The 19,159-nt window shown below is 40.8% G+C and overlaps 1 protein-coding gene across 2 annotated transcripts; it reads right to left on the reverse strand.

The window, feature by feature from the left end:
- Positions 1 to 356: 356 nt before the first annotated feature.
- bin2b (bridging integrator 2b) lies at positions 357 to 19,153 on the reverse strand. Of its 2 annotated transcripts, none has more exons than XM_087840501.1 (12): positions 18,995 to 19,153; positions 11,020 to 11,100; positions 10,064 to 10,118; positions 9,551 to 9,645; positions 7,391 to 7,486; positions 7,161 to 7,268; positions 6,971 to 7,056; positions 6,161 to 6,236; positions 5,993 to 6,075; positions 3,532 to 4,162; positions 3,282 to 3,374; positions 357 to 471 (listed from the first exon to the last, which is right to left on the reverse strand). In XM_087840501.1, exons 2-12 carry the CDS (start codon positions 11,074 to 11,076, stop codon positions 358 to 360), a joined length of 1,494 nt encoding a protein of 497 aa, XP_087696627.1. In that variant the 5' UTR covers positions 11,077 to 11,100; positions 18,995 to 19,153; the 3' UTR covers position 357. The 2 variants fall into 2 exon arrangements, with proteins under 2 accessions (XP_087696627.1, XP_087696626.1); XM_087840500.1 differs by lacking the exon at positions 18,995 to 19,153 and adding an exon at positions 13,617 to 13,790.
- Positions 19,154 to 19,159: the final 6 nt, after the last annotated feature.

The following is a 19,159-nucleotide window of genomic DNA, read 5'->3' on the forward strand; positions in this document are numbered from 1 at the left end:
CAACTTTTTTTTTTTCTTACAACTTTATTAGGAAACATTACACAGGATAATAACATGGGCTTAAAAACTTAAAAACAGTGTCTCATAGATCCATGCCTTAAGATTTCCAAATGTCTTTTACAAAATGTTCTTCGGCTCGTTCGCTTTTGTTCCACAAGTTGCAACATCATAGCATGAGGGAAACCACGTGGGAATTGTGCTCATTTGTTTGGACAGCTTCTGCACCCATAACATATGGGTTCACTCCCTCTCAGTGTGTGTGTGTGTGAGGCTGTGTGTGTGTGTGCGCGCGTGTGAGTCACCAGAAGTGCCTGATGGAAGAAGAAACAGATTACAGACCGAGCAGTGACTATTGCCTCACTCTTCTTTAATGGGTCGGATAAGTTTTTCCGAGAAGATCCCGGAGTGATTTTCTGCATCCTGGTGCTCGTTCCAGCTCTGCTCCCTGACCCCCCTCACCACACCTTCCTCCTGCAAGACACAGTAAACACATGTGAGGACTCAGGGAAACAAATCCACCCTCTGATTAGATACTCGGGACATGACAGTAAGATTTACTAACAGGGTGAAATGGTGCTTCTGAATTCATTTCCACACTGTACACACAGTGACTGGGAGACCAGTCCGTGAAAGTAAACTCAAACTCAGCCGTGACCAGAAAAGGAGTGTGAACAGACGCTAGATAACCTCGACATGGAAGATGAAAATTAATATAAAATTATGAACAACTTAGAAGGTTAACAGTTGTCATCTATGGGAAGCCAAACGTGCATTTCCATCTGTTTTTCAGGACTCGTTGAATGCCATTATTATTTAAATATCCTGATCAGAGCAGCTCCTAATATGAATTAATTCTGTGTTTTCTGGAAAACAGGCCTGTGCGTCTCCTGTGTACATTGTTTTGTTGTTGTTTTTAATCATTGTAAGTAAGCTTTTTCTCACAGCATCTGATTACAGACTCCATTCATGCATTTTCTACCATCCGGGTCTGGGTCATGGGGTAGATTAAGCAGACATTCCCACCCTTCCTTGATCCCAAGGCAATCTTTCCGGTACATCCTGGGTGGACATATCTGAAACGCCTCATCTAGGAGGTGCACAGGATGCATCGCTGTCAGATGACCCAACCACCTCGACTAGCTCCTTTTAATGCCTGGGAATCAGTGACACTAGTCTGAGCAGCTCCTTAATAAAAGAGGTCTGGGTGAGTGCAGACATCATTCAGACACGGCTCATTTCTGCCACGTGTCTTACTTGTTGTGTGACAACAACAACAAGAACAACAACAACAAGGCATTCTTTATTCTAGCTGCTCCATGCTTCTTCGCCATGGAACTACTTCCACATTTATTGTGCAATTTTCACTGTTCAAATCTTTTTAAAAAATTCTGCTATTTCTGCTAATGCCAGCTATGACTTTTGGTGCTCAGAACTTCTATACTTTTTGAGATATTAAATTTTTTATGCAATTTTTTTGTCCCATTGAAATGAATGGATCACATTATCAGTGTGGTCACTGATTTTGCTTGGCAGAGTGAGCTGTGCTCAGTGAGATGAACAGCCGTTCTCAGAGCAGGAGGCCCGAGTTCAAATCCCGCTTATGGCAACATTTTTTTTCAGTTAACACTTTTTAAACTCTTTTCAACACAAATTTCAGCTTCTTCACCCCTTTTCAGCAAAAATACAAGATTCTTCAGCTGTTATCAGCACAAACTTCTGCTTCATTACCTCTTTTCAGCAGAATTTTCAGCTTTTCCACCTCTTTAGTTACCTGAGAACTAGTTTGGCTCAGTGAGATGAGAAGCCGCCTTGAGACCAGAAGGTCTGGATTCGAACCATGCTCATGGCAATATTTCTTTTCAGCTGACAGTTCAACTTTTTCACCTCTTTTCAGTACAAATTTCAGCTTCTTTACCCCTTTTCAGCAGAATTCTTGGCTTTTCACCTCTTTTCAGCAAACATGTCTGCTTCTTCACCTGTTTTTTAGCACAGTTTTCAGTTTCTTCACTGCCTTTCAGCACATCGTTTTACTTCTTCAGCTGTTTTCAGCAGATTCCACTACATGGCATTCACACTGCATTTTTGCAGGAAATGCAACTTTTTCTAGTTTTCTTTCAGTCACTACTCGCAGCTCGCAGCCATAGGTGAAAGCAGGAATGTAAACAGAACGTACAAAATGTACAAGTACCGAACTGGAAGAGCACAAGTAACCCACCCCTGTACTGTACATGGCCTCTCACTCAGAGCAGCTCCACAGGGGAAGCAGAACCTTTCACACTAGTTTGTGCCCTTTTCCCACCAGAGAGGTGAAGTTTCTTTTCTTCTTTCTGGTCTTTGACCAGATTTGGCAACCAGGGATCCGACCATTAAGGGCTCTTCATCTTACAGCTGCTCAATCCAATTTTTTGTTACGGCTGTGACAAAAAGCTAAAGCTCTCTCCAATCCCATGCTTCCAACACCTTGTCATTTTAGTGCATAAGTACATTCACAGTATTATTTATCCCACCATTTAGTGCAGAAGAGTTAAATGTGGAACACTGTGCATGCTTTGCCCTCAATAGTGGCAACAACTGGCTTTGTAATAGAAACAAATACATTTAGCATCCATGATGATGGCTATAAATGGCTAAAAGCAGATTTTTTGTTGTGGGCTTGTTTAGTGTAGTAAATGTTAAAATATCACCTTGTCATTTTAGTGCACATTCACAGTATTGTTTATGCTAACCATTTAGTGCAAAAAAGTGAAGTTAGGTTTAGGGTCATCCTCACTACTGAAGAATTTGGTACCTTGTGTTATCAGAGGCGCAAAATGATGCAAAAGTTCAAAAACATGCAATAAGTAGAACAACAGAAGTGAAATTTTGCTGTGTTGTCATTTGATGTACATCCATAATGCGTCATGTGCCATTTCAGACATTCTGCTGTGGATATTCAGAATGCTGAACATAGTCTACTACATTAAACTACAGTGTTTGGTTTTGGTTGCATTTTGGTTTGATTATAGATTCTGACGACTATTCCAACTTGATCAACACAGCAAACTTAGTTGTACAAACTATCACCTCCCTGCAAACGACTGGACTGTTTTGATTTGCTGGTGGGTTGAAATACGCAGGCATGTGATAAAATGCACGTTAGCAAGTACTGACACAGAAAGGCCAGAAACAAACACAGTGGCCTAAACGACATGTCCAGGTCCAGAATGTACAGGATGTGTGCAATCTCTAGAGTGCAATGGGAAGTAAGATATGGTTTACAAGTACACACTACACAAACACACCTGTTGAGTGTCAGCAAGAACCATGATGACGTCGCCCTCTTCAAACTGGAGCAGGCCTTCTTCAGATGCTGCGTGACTCTCTAGTGCCACCCCCTGGTGTAAAACAAAGCTGTTTTATTCCACATTACCACACAGCTGTGACGTTTAAAGGCTTAGTTCATGCAAATTATTAAGACTCTCCAGGTTATTTTAGGGGGACTTTACTGTTATAGAAATGTCAGCTGTAGCTGCTTTAAGATTAAGTGTGTACCTTATAGAGGAAGCCTGGTGGACTGGGGGAACCCGAGTCATCTCCTGACTCTAACCCTTCGTCCAAATCCTCCTGCTCCTTAGCAGGTAAGAGGGGGCTTTCATTGGAGCGGAAGGATACACGAGGGGCTGGAACTGGTGCCGGTTTGGTATTGGCCTCCTCTGATGTTGGATCGCTCTCAGCATCCTTATGTGGGGCATCGCCACCAGCAGAATCCGAGGGATCAGTGATCTCCTGGCTTGCTGCTGCCTCCGACTTTGGTTCTCCCTCCTTGCTGTCTTCTGACTGGCTTTCAGCAGGCTCCGACGCAGCTGCTGCCTCTGGATTTTGACTGCTCGTGTCGCTCCTGTCGCTGTTGTCATTGTCACATAGCGACTGCCTCTTGGGTGAGCCGGTGCCACTCAAGCTGAGATCGGAATCTGATGAGCTAACACTTTTCGAAGGGATGCTGCTCTCTTCTGCCGGGATGCTTTCTTCAGCGATGTTTTGAGTCTTTGGGACAGGGGAAGAGGGTGCAGCATCTTTGCCGTTTTGGGAATGCACGGAGACGTGGTCAGCTGGGAAAGCGGTGTTGCAGGGTATGGGATTGGATATAGCCAGGGACTTTCTCTTCTTTGACTTGCTGCTTGTGCTATTTAAAGAACAAAAGCACATTATTTGTGAGTTATCATTAACACCCCAGCATACAGGAAAGAAAAAAAAAATTAGTGTCCAAAAGTAGCAGAACTCTTCCATTTAAAGATCTAGAATTTTCTGTGAAATCAGTGGACTTTGTTGCAGTCAAGTATCAGTTTGCTATTCTTGACGCTGAAGCAAACTCCTCGTCATTTGCCAAGTGTGGCTTCCTCCCATCTACAAGTTACATTTCTACCCAAAGTAGCACTGAATTCGGTGAGGAAAGCAGGCAAAAATAAACAGACAACAGTCCCACATAGTGTTATCAGCCAACCTCAGTACTTGTAGAGTTCTGTTTTAGGTTATTTTCCTGTTAAAGGAGCAATGACCTGCAACTGCAACAGAGTTCTTGAACACTCTTGACACGTTTTTTGCCTCAGAACACCTTTATAATTTGATCCAATTCAACTAATACTGCACAGAATCAAGCAGACACATCTGGGCCTATAGTACACCTGACATTTAGCCCTAATGAGAATGAGCTGTGGCTAAGATGTGTCAGCAGCACTGTGAGAAATAGCCAAAAGTGCATCAAAGAAAAGTGAACACATGGGCCAAATATTATTGCATAACATATCTTAGACTCCTCTGTGTTTCATAGTGAAATATTTTTACTCGTAATACCCAACATGCCTCACTAAAAAGCTTTAAATGGTTTAATCGAAGGTGCAAATTTGTTGTCCCCACCCCCCATACAAAAATAATTAATAAACCAAAGCAGTACTATATATTCTGAAGCCTGTGGTTGACACACTGGAGAAATACTTTAGGACACTTTTAGGGTTTTTGAGATTCTCAAAATGCTTTGAATTTAATTTATTTGTCTTTAATTTAAATGATGGTAGTTTTCACACTGAAAAAGCAAGGCCTTCTGGCTTAATGAAGAGCTAAAATGGATCCACACCATCCCCCTCTACAAGTTTTATTGTCTACAACAGGGGTGGGGAACTGCAGGCTTCAAGGGCCGGTGTCCTGCAGGTTTTAGACCCTGGGTCAACACACCTGAATCAAATGATTAGTTCATTACCAGGCCTCTGGAGAACTTCAAGACACGTTGTGGAAGTAATTTAGCCATTTAAATCAGCTGTGTTGGATACATCTAAAACCTGGCCTGGAGTTCCCCAACCCTCAGTCTACAAGATAGGAAGCACTGAAAGTGGATGTTAGTTTGAGATTTTGTTGTTTGTTGAGTTACAGCCCATTTAAAGATCCAGTATGGGGGCAAATCGCAACCTGGTTTATGAAAAACACGAAGAACAATCTCCCAGAAGCATCAGTACAGGATGCAAGTTAGAAAAAATTGTGGTCAGAGAAAAAAAAAATGTGGTTAGAGTATTTCATTTAATTTGGTTTCATGAAGAACTGAGCGTTCTTATACAAATACAAACACTTTTGTGCCAAACCCAAATCGCATGTCTGTGTTATTTATTTCAAAGATAAAACTTTTGCAAGGCTATGTATGCAACACCTTCCACTCGCCTATGTGGCCATCTTATCGCTTCTGACACAGAAACAAACAACTCTAAAAAACAAGTGTCCACATTTGGGCAACACAATGACAGCAATGAAAATCTCTACTGTGCATGCAAACCCACATTATTTCCCATTGTTTTCATCTCCTCTCAGCTGTAAGAACCATTTTAGCATCTTTCAGTTATTATTTTGGTTTCACAGGAGGCTATTTTAAGCCTGAGAGACAGAGTTTGTATGCATTTCAAGACAACACATTTCTTAATGTGCACACAGCTTCCACAAATGATGCAACATGTGCAGCAGAACACCCTACCTGTTCAGGCCCTTGATGATGAAAGCTTTGCCCGAGTGTTGAGTCTCCAGTTTCTTCATCACATTGTACAGCTCACGGTTCAACTGTAAACACAAGCACACCGTCCACCTTCAATTCACATTACCGGTGAGAGAGTGAAGAAGTTGAAGGTGATGTGTGACATCTTACCCCGCTCATTTCTTTATAGAAAACATCCCTCAGGTTGGAAATGTTTTCGAAGACCGTCACATAGCAACCTATCCGACTGCACAGACAAAAAGACAAAGTTGAACTTTCAGTTTGTCCACATGACACTTTTCTTAGGTTCAGTTATACTGGCTGACGTACCTTTAAACATATAATCTACACTACGTAAAAACATTGGTCCACGTCTCTTTTAATTCAGCTGTTTTCAGTCTCTTTGCTACATGTGTATAAAATCAAGCAGCTAGCTATGCAGTTTACCCTTTATAAACATGTGAAATAATGGATTGTTCTAAAAAGTTAACTGAATGCCAGTGTGGTACCGTAATAGGATGCTACCATTGCAAAAAGTCCATTTGTGAAATGTCTTCCCTCCTAAATATTCCACAATCAAGTAGTATTATTGCAAAGTGCAAGCCTTTAGGAGTCACCGCAACTCAGCCACCAAGTGGCAAACCACATGAAGTATTAACATCAGCACAGAAACTCCACACTGGGAGTTTCATGGCATGGGTTTCCATGGCCGAGCAGCTCCTGTAGGTGTAACGTGAAGGTGACCCGGGACTTGTCAATATAGTGGATACCCTGTCATCTCAACTTTGTATCTAATACAAACATAAAAGCTCCCAAAATAATAAAAATCTGTATAAATTTAATCTGAAAGGTGATTTCATATAAGAATGGTCGAAATATGCAAGTCTTAAAAACCTACATCCATATTCTACTTTTATTTATCCACTCATGATCCAGATTCCCACTGAGCTAGTTCTGTGTCTGCTTGCTGCTGAAGCATACCTCTGATGGAGAACAGGCAGCTCCTCGCGCAGCTCGTTATTTATTTCTTCAAAGACATTCTGAGCTTTGTTGAATTCCTCTTCTGCCTGTTAAGGAGGATTTAAAAGAAGAAAATGCAGTCGAGATCAGACGTCTTTATCAGCTGGCACACTGCACGTCTGCGGCGCGCAGGCTTTAACAGTAATGCTACCTTGGCTATTTTAGCTTCATCCTTTTTCTTTGCACCCTGCAGCGCCTCCAGGTGGTGTCGAGCTGAGTCATAGTCCACCAGTTTCCGTCCACGCTTGGCAACTCGTTCCTGAAAAACAGTTTTTCAAAGTGAACACAGAAATTCAAAGACCTCTTAGCATCTGAGAGACCAAAGTAGTTGTTTTAGCGTCCCCTTGCAGTTCTGCAGGACTCATTTGAGCGTCGGCTTACCTTGACTTCAGGAAACTGGCTTGTATAGTTCTCCATGGTGCGGACAAGCTGGTCATTTATCTTCTCTTCGTAGTCGTTCCACAGCAAGTCTTCACTCTAAGAAAAACAGATGGTGCCACGTTAGAGTTAAAAACTCTTGTTCCCATTGCACTAAGCCACAAATAGGCAAGCATACAAACAGTGTTGCACATTATGGAAAGCTTCAGTCGCAGTTTGTCCAACGTGACAGCTGACCGTCCCATCCACAAAATAATTAGTGAAAAGGCCCTCGCTTTATAGTTGACAGTTAGTCAACAGTGGACATTCCAGGCTTTGGTGGGTAATTTAACCCACTACTCGCCCAATGCTCTCCATCCATTGTTATTTCATCCTTACAGAGATATTTTTATTGACATTCCATGGTCTGTGTTTGACATATTGCTGCTAAACTAGCAGTAGTCTAATTTTAAATGTCTCATATAAATATTTAAGACAACTAGAAAATTTGCATTTCCTGCAAAAATGCTGTGTGAAGTTGTACAGCTGAAGCCGTCTGCTGAAAACAGCTGAAAAAGCTGAAAAGTTGTGAAAATTGTAATAACTTTGCAGAAGCATAACAACTTAGCAAAGATGTAATTACTTAGCAGAACTGCAATAACTTAGAAACATAATACTTGGCAGAAACACTATAACATAGCAAAACTTAGCAGAAATATTGTAACTTAGCACAAACATGATAACTTCTCAGAAATACAGGAATTTAGGAGAATTACTATATTTAGCAGAAATACTATAACATAAAAGAAATACTATGATTTAGGAGAAATACTATAATATAATATCTGTATTCAATGGGTATAACTTTCTTGACTATTTGACTCTAGATGAAGGTACTTTTAGCTGCTCCTTTATTTCCCATGAGGTCACCACACCAAACAGAACCACATGTTTGATTTTACACTGGATACCCGTCCTTACTCACACTCCCATTTATCTGGGATTGGGACCAGCACTAGCAGTACTCTAGCTTGTGACCCGTTCCCTTCTCCTCCCAGAACCAGGGATATTTTGTTTGTAAGGCGAATTTCTTCACAACTACATCACAGCACAGTTGAGTTCAGCTGTGCAGTGGCAGATATACCTGCTCACTGTAGCAACGATGTAGGTAAACATAATTATTGAATTTCAGACTGTCTGTTTGTTTTAGCCAGAGACTCCGTGTCATATCTTTGCATTCAGCAGCTGGCGAGCACTGCTTCTAGAAGAACTTTGGAATTAATCAGCTCAAGACAGAAAAATAATATCCAAACTCTCCCCATGAGTTGCTGGACCTTGCACCAGAGAGTGAACTTGCATTTAAATGTGGGTATTTGTTATTACATGTTGCATGAAGGTCACTAATGTTTTAAAGAAGTGTGTGATTCCAGCCAGTGAAACATATTGATGACATGATCCACAGTAGTCCTACGTAAAAACTGTATCAGGAGGATTCAGTTTAATTCTATTCTATTTATGAATCGCCAAATCACAGTCAACATCACCTAAATCAACAATCACCTCAAGGTGCTTTAAACTGTAAGCTAAAGACCCCACAATAATGCACAGAAAACTATCTATCAGATGACCCCCTGTCAGCAAGCTCTTAGCAACAGTAGGAAGGAAAAACTCCCTTTTAACAGGAAGAAACCTCAGCCAGGCCATCTGCTATGACTGGTTGGGGGTGAGCGTCTAACTATATATTGCACAGGAAAGATGTCAGTCTGTGTAAGTGTCCTAAACTAGCATTCTTTATAATGGCCAGCAGGGGGCAAATCCTGAAAAATGAGCCTTCTTCTCAATTAATCCATGCCCTCAGTAAACAATTTTCGTATCAGTTTATTGCCCCATTTGCTCGTTTGTAGTCATGGTGAAGACAAATAATGCCCAAATTGTAAATTAGAGTTACTAGATTGACGACAAAGAAGGGCTGGCCTAACTTGTGACTGATAAGTGTTCAAACAGTCAGATTCCAATCTGTGCTTGTGGCATTTAGCTACCAAAAAACCTAAGACGGGGGGGGGGGGGGGGACTTCCCTGTTTTATTTGGGAAGTGGGACTTCCCAAATAAAACAGTGGCTGCATCCAACTTTATATTCAGTTTGTGGCTAAAGCACATTCACAAAAAACACATCAGAATCCTACTTCTGTTATAACAGCGAGATCTTTCACTCCATCCCAGTCTGATTCATAGATGTCGCTCAGCGTCTGGGATAGACGCTTAGATGTCTCATGCATGCCTGCAAAAAGGAAGAAAAAAAAAAAAAGAAAGCTTAAAATGTAGTCATGACTCCATGGGAAAAAGCCCATCTACCTTCTTGTAGCACCACGGTGGTATTGTTTCTAAATGTTTCTGGTGCTGCTGCTGCACCCACATTACAAAGGCCAAAACAACACTAGTTTCCTGACTGGAGCTCACAATGCAGGCGCAAAAGCTGACAACATGAAAAACAACGGTTTCTCATACATGACTCACATATGCGATGCTGCGTCTGCTTTTTTTTTTTTTTAAGGCGGGATCAGGGATCTTTACAACTTGGTAACACAGACAGGATTGCAAAAGTCTCCCACAAAAAAATAGAAGAATTTCACTTCCCTAGTTTTCAACTTCTCCCCTCAGCTCAGACTGGGGATTCAATCCATGCTTTGCAAACCCACCTTTCACTGCTGCATAGTAGGCTTTGACATCTTTAAACAACCTGCTTCCGTCGATCTGCGTGCAGGAAGAAAGGAGAAAAGTTCAATTCAGTGACGTCCAGTAACAGAAAATGGTGCTGCATCATTTCCTTGACATCAGTGTGCTTCAGCTGGACTGCAGGCTGTTAGTTTGCTGTGAAACTCTCTCTGCATCAGTTTGCTTGAGATCGCAGCTCCTTGCAGTCTCACAACAACTTGGAGTTTAAATTAAATGACAATCACAATATCTTGTGTGGCTTTTGTGAAGTGAAAGCAGCATGGAGTGTCAGTGGGTAGACTTCCTTCCTGTTGCTCTTCGGCAACTTCCCTGCAGTATGTAGTGTAGTTGTTTGCCACTCGGTGAACTTAAAAACTGAGCAACAGAAGCCTAACAGCAGCAGCGATTACAGTATTAATACAGTAACATGCAGTACAGATCACCAGTACGCAACAATAAATGAAGGCATTTCGTTACTTTTGAAATGAAAGTGGTTTTACTTCCTCTTTTCTAAATTTTAAATAGTCTACATTTAGAGCTGTTCAGAAAGGCCAGTCTGAGGCTTTCGGTTCGTCAGCCTGTAAAAACCCTTCTTAAACGACAGCTCTTTCACAATTTAGGGTAATGCCGCACACAGATCTCTAGGGGAGACATAGTAAGTGGTATTTACACAGAACAGATAAGAAAATAGGCAGGAGCTCCGTCTTGAATTTCCTGTTTTCAAGGCCAGGATGATTGCCTGAACTTGTGAGTTGGCACGTCAGTGCGGGAGGAAAAAGACACAAAACACTTTTTGTCCCTGTTGCAATTATGTGAAGAATTTTGGTAAAGGGAAACAAATGAGCCTCAAGATTAAAGATGTTAAAGGGGTTTTATCAAGGTTGTAGAGCAGAAAGCAGAAGACTACCATTTAGAAACCGTGGTTACGCTGTTGGAGTACCTGCTGTTTGTTGAGGTTCTGGGAACAGAGCTCAAACTGCTCATCTTTGGTTTCCATAGTTTTGCCCAGTTTCTGAAGGACCTGAAAGCATAAAAAAAATCTGATTGAGTAAATTTTAACAATACGCCACGAGAGGTTTCTACCACTAATGACGTGTGCTCATACAGATTAAAGTTCAACTATATCAAAGCCTGCCTACAGCTGTTGTAGAGCAGTGGTCCGCAACCTTTTTTGCGCCACGGACCGGTTTATGCCCGACAATATTTTCATGGACCGGCCTTTAAGTTGTCGCTGATAAACACAACAAAATAAAACTAGTACCGGTACCGGAAAAAAGAAAATTTATTCATAACACACGTGAAAAGACCGAGGAAAACCAAGTAAACGATAAAAACGATGACAAAATAACGCTGAAAACCGATAAAAACCCTGAAAACCATACATTTCACACCTGAGCCTCAACTCTCGCGGCCCGGTACCAAACGACTCACGGACCGGGGGTTGGGGACCGCTGTTGTAGAGTACATGCAAGTGCATCTAAATAATATCACCTAAAGTTGGAATTTGAAGAAAGCAAATAGAAAAATTAGGAACTGCAAGTTCACCAGACCTCACCTAATTTTACCAATATTTAGCAGGTATAACACACCTGAATCTCCCACAGAACTGTTGAGTTACTTTATTGGTGATTGTTTGTGTTGTGTAGTTCAGCTCCACCATTTGTAAAGCCTTTTTATATAAATGCAATAACATTAAACCTAATTCACCGAGTTTTCCTTCACGTGATGTTTTTGCAGATACTGTATATTAGGTCCACAATGATGCGTCCAACATGTAGTAAAAAAACATTTCAGCTTGGTCCTCTACTTATTTAGTAGCTCTGCTTCAAGGGCGCCCACAACAGGAGAGCACCGACATCCCTTCACATTCAAATGGTCTGTTTAGTGCATAGCCTGTAAACAAAAAATGGCTCCCATCACATCACCAGTGGTTTACAGACTTTCATTCTGAAAGTTCAAGATTGGCATTTTGGCTGCCGCCAACTTGATGTTTTGAAACGAGACAAGATGAGCTAAGAAACCAAAGGATCCTGAATGCTCGTACTGCAGCACCCTGCTAATCACATGGTAGGCCCACCCTAAATCACACCCTGCATTGTCGTCTGTTCTGAACCTAAGAAAGACCGTAATTTACAAGATTAACATCATGCTTTTTTCACTAAGACTTGAAACCAGCATCTGTGTCCAGACGTTTACTGAGGTCACGGACATGTAGGACATGTTCAACATGTCTGATCTGCAACCAGCCATGTTGCCCCCTGACAGCCATTAGAAAGTTTACACCACTTTGTCACCACCTTTAAAATACAATCTATGACAAATTACATATTTTTTAAAACTACATATTAAACTCTGCCTCCACCATCTGGCTGCTGAATCACTGAATGATGAATTTTTGAGGCTCAAATTGAAAAAAAAAAAAAACAACTTAAAAATAGGTTTTGCAGACACAGAAAATACAGACGACTGATGTTTCTTTAAAGGTTTGTGACCACGACATGCAGTGATACGCACACTTTCAACATAACAAAATAAACCTGTGTAATGTAAAGTGGATCTATCTGACAGTGGGGATATACTGACCTAACCAGACTAACACTCTACTTAGAGCACCACTTACACCTGTCCCAAAACTTAACCAGACACATGTGGCTAACTTTTTCTGAGCCCATCACAGCCCAACGAATGCAGCTGTTTGAAACCTTTGACTTGAAATCTGTATATAAAAGCTCTCATCATCATGTCCATTCTTTAATTTACCACCACAGAAATCACAGAGTCGCCCCAAAACAGCCCTTTAGTCTTCACTGTACCGAAAAAGCAAGCCTTTGTAGCTGCTGCTTTTAGGTGGAGTGGTGAATTCAAGTTTGTTGACCACAAACCGAGAAAGACACAGCTAGTGAGAGGAAGTGCACAGTCAGGAAGTAGCAGCATTTCTGTGTCCGCACACAGCTGCATAGCAGTGAACAACAGCATGTTGCTCAGACGGGGGAAATCTAAGCTACCGTTTTATTAGTGGTTAAAAAAAGGGGCCAGTTTAGTGAGGTTAACGGTGAACCCACACGCATGAACTGGAGTAAGTGGCTCAGTCTGGTACAGCACAGTGTGCAGACTGCTTTGAATGCTGTCTTGTGGTCAGGATCACAGTGCGTAAACGCGTCCAGATTGATTGATGCCCTTACAAACCATGTAACGGTACACAACTGAAAAGACAGCAGTGATTAAGTCGAGCAGTTCTCTCACACACACAAAAACACTGATGACAAAAGTGAAATCAGTGGGGGATTTTTTCAATCACCCTGCTTAGAAGTGAAACACGCTTTCAGAAAGTCTGTCATCGTGGGGACATGATGGCAAGGTCTCTCTCCCTCTCTCATGCTGGCTTTTCCAGCCCTCAACACCGAGCAGCTTAATAAAACAAGCTCAATATGTCCGTCTCATAGTTTAACAGAGCCGTGGCAGTGACTCTCGGGCACTGTCAAGAAGTTGCGTGGGCTCAGTGAAACTTTTTTAAAAAGTGGATCTCCTCTGGCTCACCTTCTCCTGGGCTCGATTCAAGGACTTCTGGACCCGTTTCGCGAAGATTCCGGCTCCAGCCTGGAGGTTCGGGCCCATCTTATTCTCCGCCATCGTCAGCTGTCGCGCTGTCTCTCTCTCCTCACTGACTGCTGTGCGCTTCCTCCGTGCGATTCAGCTGCGACTTCAGCTGTTGTAGGCGGAGGTGGAGCAACACAGTGTCAAAACACGCGCGCGCGCAGCCAGAGCTCAGTCTGCTCGTCCTGTTGCGACTTGTCAAAGAAATTAGGCCATTTGGAAACGTTCTTGCGTGTTTTCATCTGCTGAAAACACGTCACGTAAGAGTTGAGAAATCCACTCCTGCACCTGCGGCCAGGTAAACTCTTCCGGCGAAAACTCACCTGAAAAGTATGTGCGTAAATTACGCTTCTGTGGTGCAGCGCAGCTGATTCAGCGACGTGACGTAGGCGGGCAGGGTGAGGTTAGCGGAGGCAGATGATGCTGCCAATTTTTTTTTATTTTTCAAAGAGAATTACACAAGACCTCACGTATCAGCCTTTCATATTATATATATGTCTGACCGGAGATTTCCTTACGGTCGAATATTGTTATTCATATATAAAGGAATAATCGGAACTGTACGCTTACTGGCCACTTCATTAGGTACTTTTTATTATGTTCAAATAATTATAAAAGACTAATGTTGAACTGAACATTTGAGGTTGGTGGTTCGATTCCTGATGCATCCATCGGAGTATGAATGTGTGTGAATGTTAGTAAGCACTTAAAAGCATAGAAGACAGTGCTTGTGTGAATGGGTGAATGTGGCATGTTGTATAAACTGCTTTGATACTCCAGGAGAGTAGAAAAAGTCCATTACCATTTAGCTGTTCAATCACATGTTCAATCACTTGAATAGCCTTTCTTGCCCATCAAGAATGGGCAAGAACGGCTATTTAAGTGACTTTGATTAAGGCGTGGTTGTTGGTGACCAGACGGGCTGGTTTGAGTATTTCAGAAACTGCTGATCTACTCGGATTTTCTAACACCACCATCTCCAGGGTTTGAAGAAGATATTTAGTGAGCAGCAGTCATCTGGGCAAAATGCTCAGAAAGCTGCTGTTGATGTCACAGGAGAATGACTAGACAGCTTGGAGCTGATCGGAAGACAACAGTGACTCATACAACCGCTCGTTACAACCAAGGTATGCAGAAGAGCATCTCTGGTCAAACCTTGAAGCAGATGGTCTACAGCAGCAGAAGACTACACCGCGTGCCACTCCTGTCAGCTAAGAAGTCCATACAGGCTCACTGAAACTGGATAATAGATGGATAATGGAAATACACTGTCTTGTCTGATGAGTCTCGGTGTTTGCTCTAACATTCTGAACTTGGTAGGGTCAGAATTTGGTGTAAACAACATAAATGCATAACTTCATCCTGCTTTCTATCAACAGTTCAGTACACTGGTGATCTAATGGTGCGGAGGACGTTTTCTTGGCACACTTTGGGCTCTTTAGTACCAACTAAACATCATTTAAATGCCACAGCCTAGCTGAGTATTGTTGCTGGCCACATCTGTCCCTTTATGATCACAGTGTACCCATCTTCTGACATGGTACAAAACTCAGATCGTCTGACACTGGTTTCTTATACATAACAATGAATTCGCTGTACTCAAATGCCTTCACTGTCACCAGATTTTAATCCAAAACTGCACCCCTGAGATGTGGGGAAATAAGAGTGTTGCATCATGGATGTGCAGCAACTGTGTGATGCTATGAGATCATTATGGCTCAAAAACTCTGGAGAGTGTTTCCAGCACTTTGTTGAATCTATTAAATGGCCGTGTGTAGTTTGAAAGAGCCATCTGTGATCTTTAAACCACAACAATCTAGCCACATACATAAAATGTGATTAGGTGGAACTGCAATGTCTATCTTGACCACTGTATTCAAGATGATGAGTCAACATGGCGGCTTACACAAACTGGCGCCTGCTCCTGTGTATTTTTAAGATGTAATTACACACTAATCAGTGTGTCAACATTGTACAACATAATCAATGTACAATGTTTTTAAATAACCTAATAAAATTATTTATTGCTTCCTTATGAGCACATCAGTTAATTAAAATTTATTTAAAACAACAAGGTTATATCCATTTAAAAGAAGGCATCACTAACAGCAGCTAACAGCAGCTAACAGCAGCTAACAGCAGCGCTCCGTAGCATTGTTCTACAGTGGCTACTGTAGCTAAGACTAATACTTGCCATATTGGTTGCTTTGCTCAACACCCACACAGGGGGCACACAGCTAGCATAAAAACACCATTGTACGCTTGAATTGGAAGTGGAAGCTGCAATCTGCTGACATCTAGTGGTGATATTTTAGACATTGTAACTTTAAATCTTTTTAAAATGACAATACTTTGAATATTTTCCATAATTACATGTTTCATCCAGCTGGTGTTTTCACATTTCTACTTAAATGCGAATAAGTTGTTCTGTTTTCACAAACTTCTTTGTTATTGGCTTACATACAATGCAGTGAAAAAAATATTCACCTCCTTCCTTTTTTGCGTATTTGTCACACTTACATGCTTCAGATTATCAAATACATTTTAAGATTAGACAAAGATAACCCAAGTTAAAATACAGTTCTTAAATGATTTTATTTATTAAGGGGAAAAAGTTATCCAAACTTACCGGATCCTATGGGAAAAAGAAATTCCTCCTAAACCTAATGACTGGCTTAAAGTCCAGTCAAGTTTTTGCATTAACTGGCAATTAGTTGTCCACATCGCTCTTTTTTGCAGAACTGGTTTCAGCCACATTTGAGATTTTGCAAGCATGAACGGTCTGTTTAAGTTCATGGCAAACATAGTACATAAGTAATCAATAAACCCAATCCAGGACTATGTATTTTTATTTCAGCAAAGAACATCAATGCCTGTTTAAACACTTTGCACAACAGTTATTCCAGGCAATCAACTCTCCCTATTAAAAAAAAGGATTCCTGGAAACTGCTCTGACTTCCTAACACGTTTGCTGATAGGAAGCTATTGATACATCTCATTCTTGACACTATGACTAATATGTTATGATACATCCTACAGCATACCATAATCACAGAACAAGGTCGGACAATCACAGCTGATTGTTAAATTCAGCTAATATTCACAGAAGGCTGTTTAATTAGACCTTTAGGGAACTTTAAAGCTATTTGGGAACTATTGTTAACCCTGCTCTCCTCATTTATTTCTTATTCTGTTTGTGATGAAGATTATGAAGAAAGTACAAGTTAAGTTCTGGGAAACTCTGCGAACACATGAAGTGTGGGCAGTAGATCAAGTTTTACTGGCTCCATATTTTGCTATCTTGATGGGGGTGGTGATAGGCTCATTTTAGTTACTTTGTATAATGTTTTATCTTTATCTAGCTGTAACGTAACATATCTAATTATTAATTAATAAATGTAAAATGAATATCTCACATGTACAAAAATAAGTGTAATAGTGTATGAATAAATGTCACCAAAACTTGTTATACATTCGTCCTACTATCCAGTATCTGGATGTTACATGTTTATGGTTTATTGCCATGCTTTAACAAAGGTGTGGTCGTACTGGGGAAATACAGTCGTAACCACATACCAGTGGAGCAACTTATAGGTGTGTGTGTGTACTTGTATTACTCATTCATTTTGTTGGGACAGACCTCAGTGAAAAACATGTATCGATCATGTAAAGTTAGTTTTAGGTTAAGATGAGGACAAGTAGCTACAGTGTGCATTAGAATGAGGAGGTGATTTATTTCACTGTTAAGTGATTAAAAGTTCCTTCTAACTTCATGTGGACAGAAGGTTTGTTTAGAGTTATTGTGGGTGGGATGTTTCTGCTTTTTGGGGACATTTTGACAGGTCCTGGAGAAACAAAAACATCTGTTGGAGGGTTAGTGACTCACAGATAAACACCATAAGCCTTAAAATATTTCTTAAAAATCCATCACTTGATCCAACTATCCTAGCTAATTATAGGCCAATCTCCAAACTTCCTTTTATCTCACAGATTCTTGAAAGAGTAGTTGTAAAACTACTATGGACTATTAGGGCCAAATTAAGAGAAATAAATATATTATTGATCATTTTGAGAAAAAGGTCAAAATGTGGAGATTATACTTATTTCAAAGCAAACTGGTGCGGTTGCTGTACCCTCTAAAAATGCCTTCTATAGATGAATTAGTGAGACCGTACTTCAGAATAGTTTTAGTTACAAGGAAATGATTTCTCTTTTAGCACATAAACATAGCGTTGTAATCAGTATGGGGACTGAAAAGATGGTCCAGAAAGCTGCATCTGACCAGATGTGGAGGAGCTGATTTGTACAAAATGAAATGTCTGACAGTGGAGAGATGCAAGGATATCGATGGTTACACCCTCACACACTAAAGAGGATGTATGTTGTGTCACAAGACAACTGATCAATTTGTTTCAGTAACTCATCTACACAAGCCATTTTGTAGATTGTATAGCAGACAGTTTTGGCTTGAAGCAACTGTAACCTCCACACTTTTTTGACTTTTTTCTCAAAATGATCAATAATATGTATATTTTTTCTTAATGTAGCCCTAATTTGTATAAAACCGCTAACTGATCATCTGCAGATGAATGGTTTATTTAAAAAGTTTCAGCTCTTCACAGCACAGAAACAGCATTAGTGAAGGTTATAACTGATCTTCTTATGGCCTCTGACAGTGGACTCATCTATGTGCTTCTCTTTTAGACCTCAGTGCAGCTTTCCACACTATTGAGGTGCTGCACTGAAGTGGTTTGACTCATATCGATCGAAAAAATTCTGATTTGTTCATGTAAATGAAGAGTTTTCTTCACACAGAAAGGTTAATTATCCTGTGCTAGGACCACTTGTTTACATAATACATGCCTCCCTTAGACCACAGGTGTCAAACTCCAGTCCCCGAGGGCCGGTGTCCTGAAACGTGGGTCATTTGATTGTTGAGGTTTTCTATGTTGCTTCTATATTATTGTAGGATCTTAACCTTACAGTATAAAACACCCTGAGCCGACTGTTGTTATGATTTGGTGCTATATGAATACATATGAATGCTATATGAATAATACAAAATTGAAATATTGATTTATGCATGTCTTTATCAATCTATCATCTTGTCTATCTTCTTTCTTCAGAAACCAAAAAAATCGAGAGAAAAATATTTGTATTAATATTGGTTTACGTAGTTTTTATTATTTTAAATTAAAGTGTATTTAAGACATGACGTTTTATTATTAGGGTTACTGAACTTTTAACAGAAATTGTGCTACAGAGTGGACATCTGTACCTGGAAAATTATTACGGCGAAAATGTACCTGTGGCACACTTACCAGCAGATGGCGGTAGACACCAGCCTGTAAGCGTTACAGGACCCACAATTAGACAAGTAATATTCACAATAATGCTGAAATACTCAGGGGCTAGAGGCTCACACGATTGTCAACTTAGCTTTCTGTTGCTGTCAAACGTCAACAATACATCAGTACATTCCTGTA

The sequence above is a fragment of the Neolamprologus brichardi genome, chromosome 5 (assembly GCF_056152115.1).
Source record: "Neolamprologus brichardi isolate AB-2024 chromosome 5, ASM5615211v1, whole genome shotgun sequence".
NCBI lineage: Eukaryota > Metazoa > Chordata > Actinopteri > Cichliformes > Cichlidae > Neolamprologus > Neolamprologus brichardi.

What these genes read in the sequence shown, in the direction of transcription:
- bin2b (XM_087840500.1), bottom strand. Translation starts at nt 13,709, where the DNA reads ATGGCGGAGAATAAGATGGGCCCGAACCTCCAGGCTGGAGCCGGAATC. An exon ending in ATGAAGCTAAAATAGCCAAG is followed by an intron (nt 7,057 to 7,160) that starts GTAGCATTACTG and finishes CCTCCTTAACAG; the next exon opens with GCAGAAGAGGAATTCAACAA. An exon ending in TCTATAAAGAAATGAGCGGG is followed by an intron (nt 6,076 to 6,160) that starts GTAAGATGTCAC and finishes TTGTGTTTACAG; the next exon opens with TTGAACCGTGAGCTGTACAA.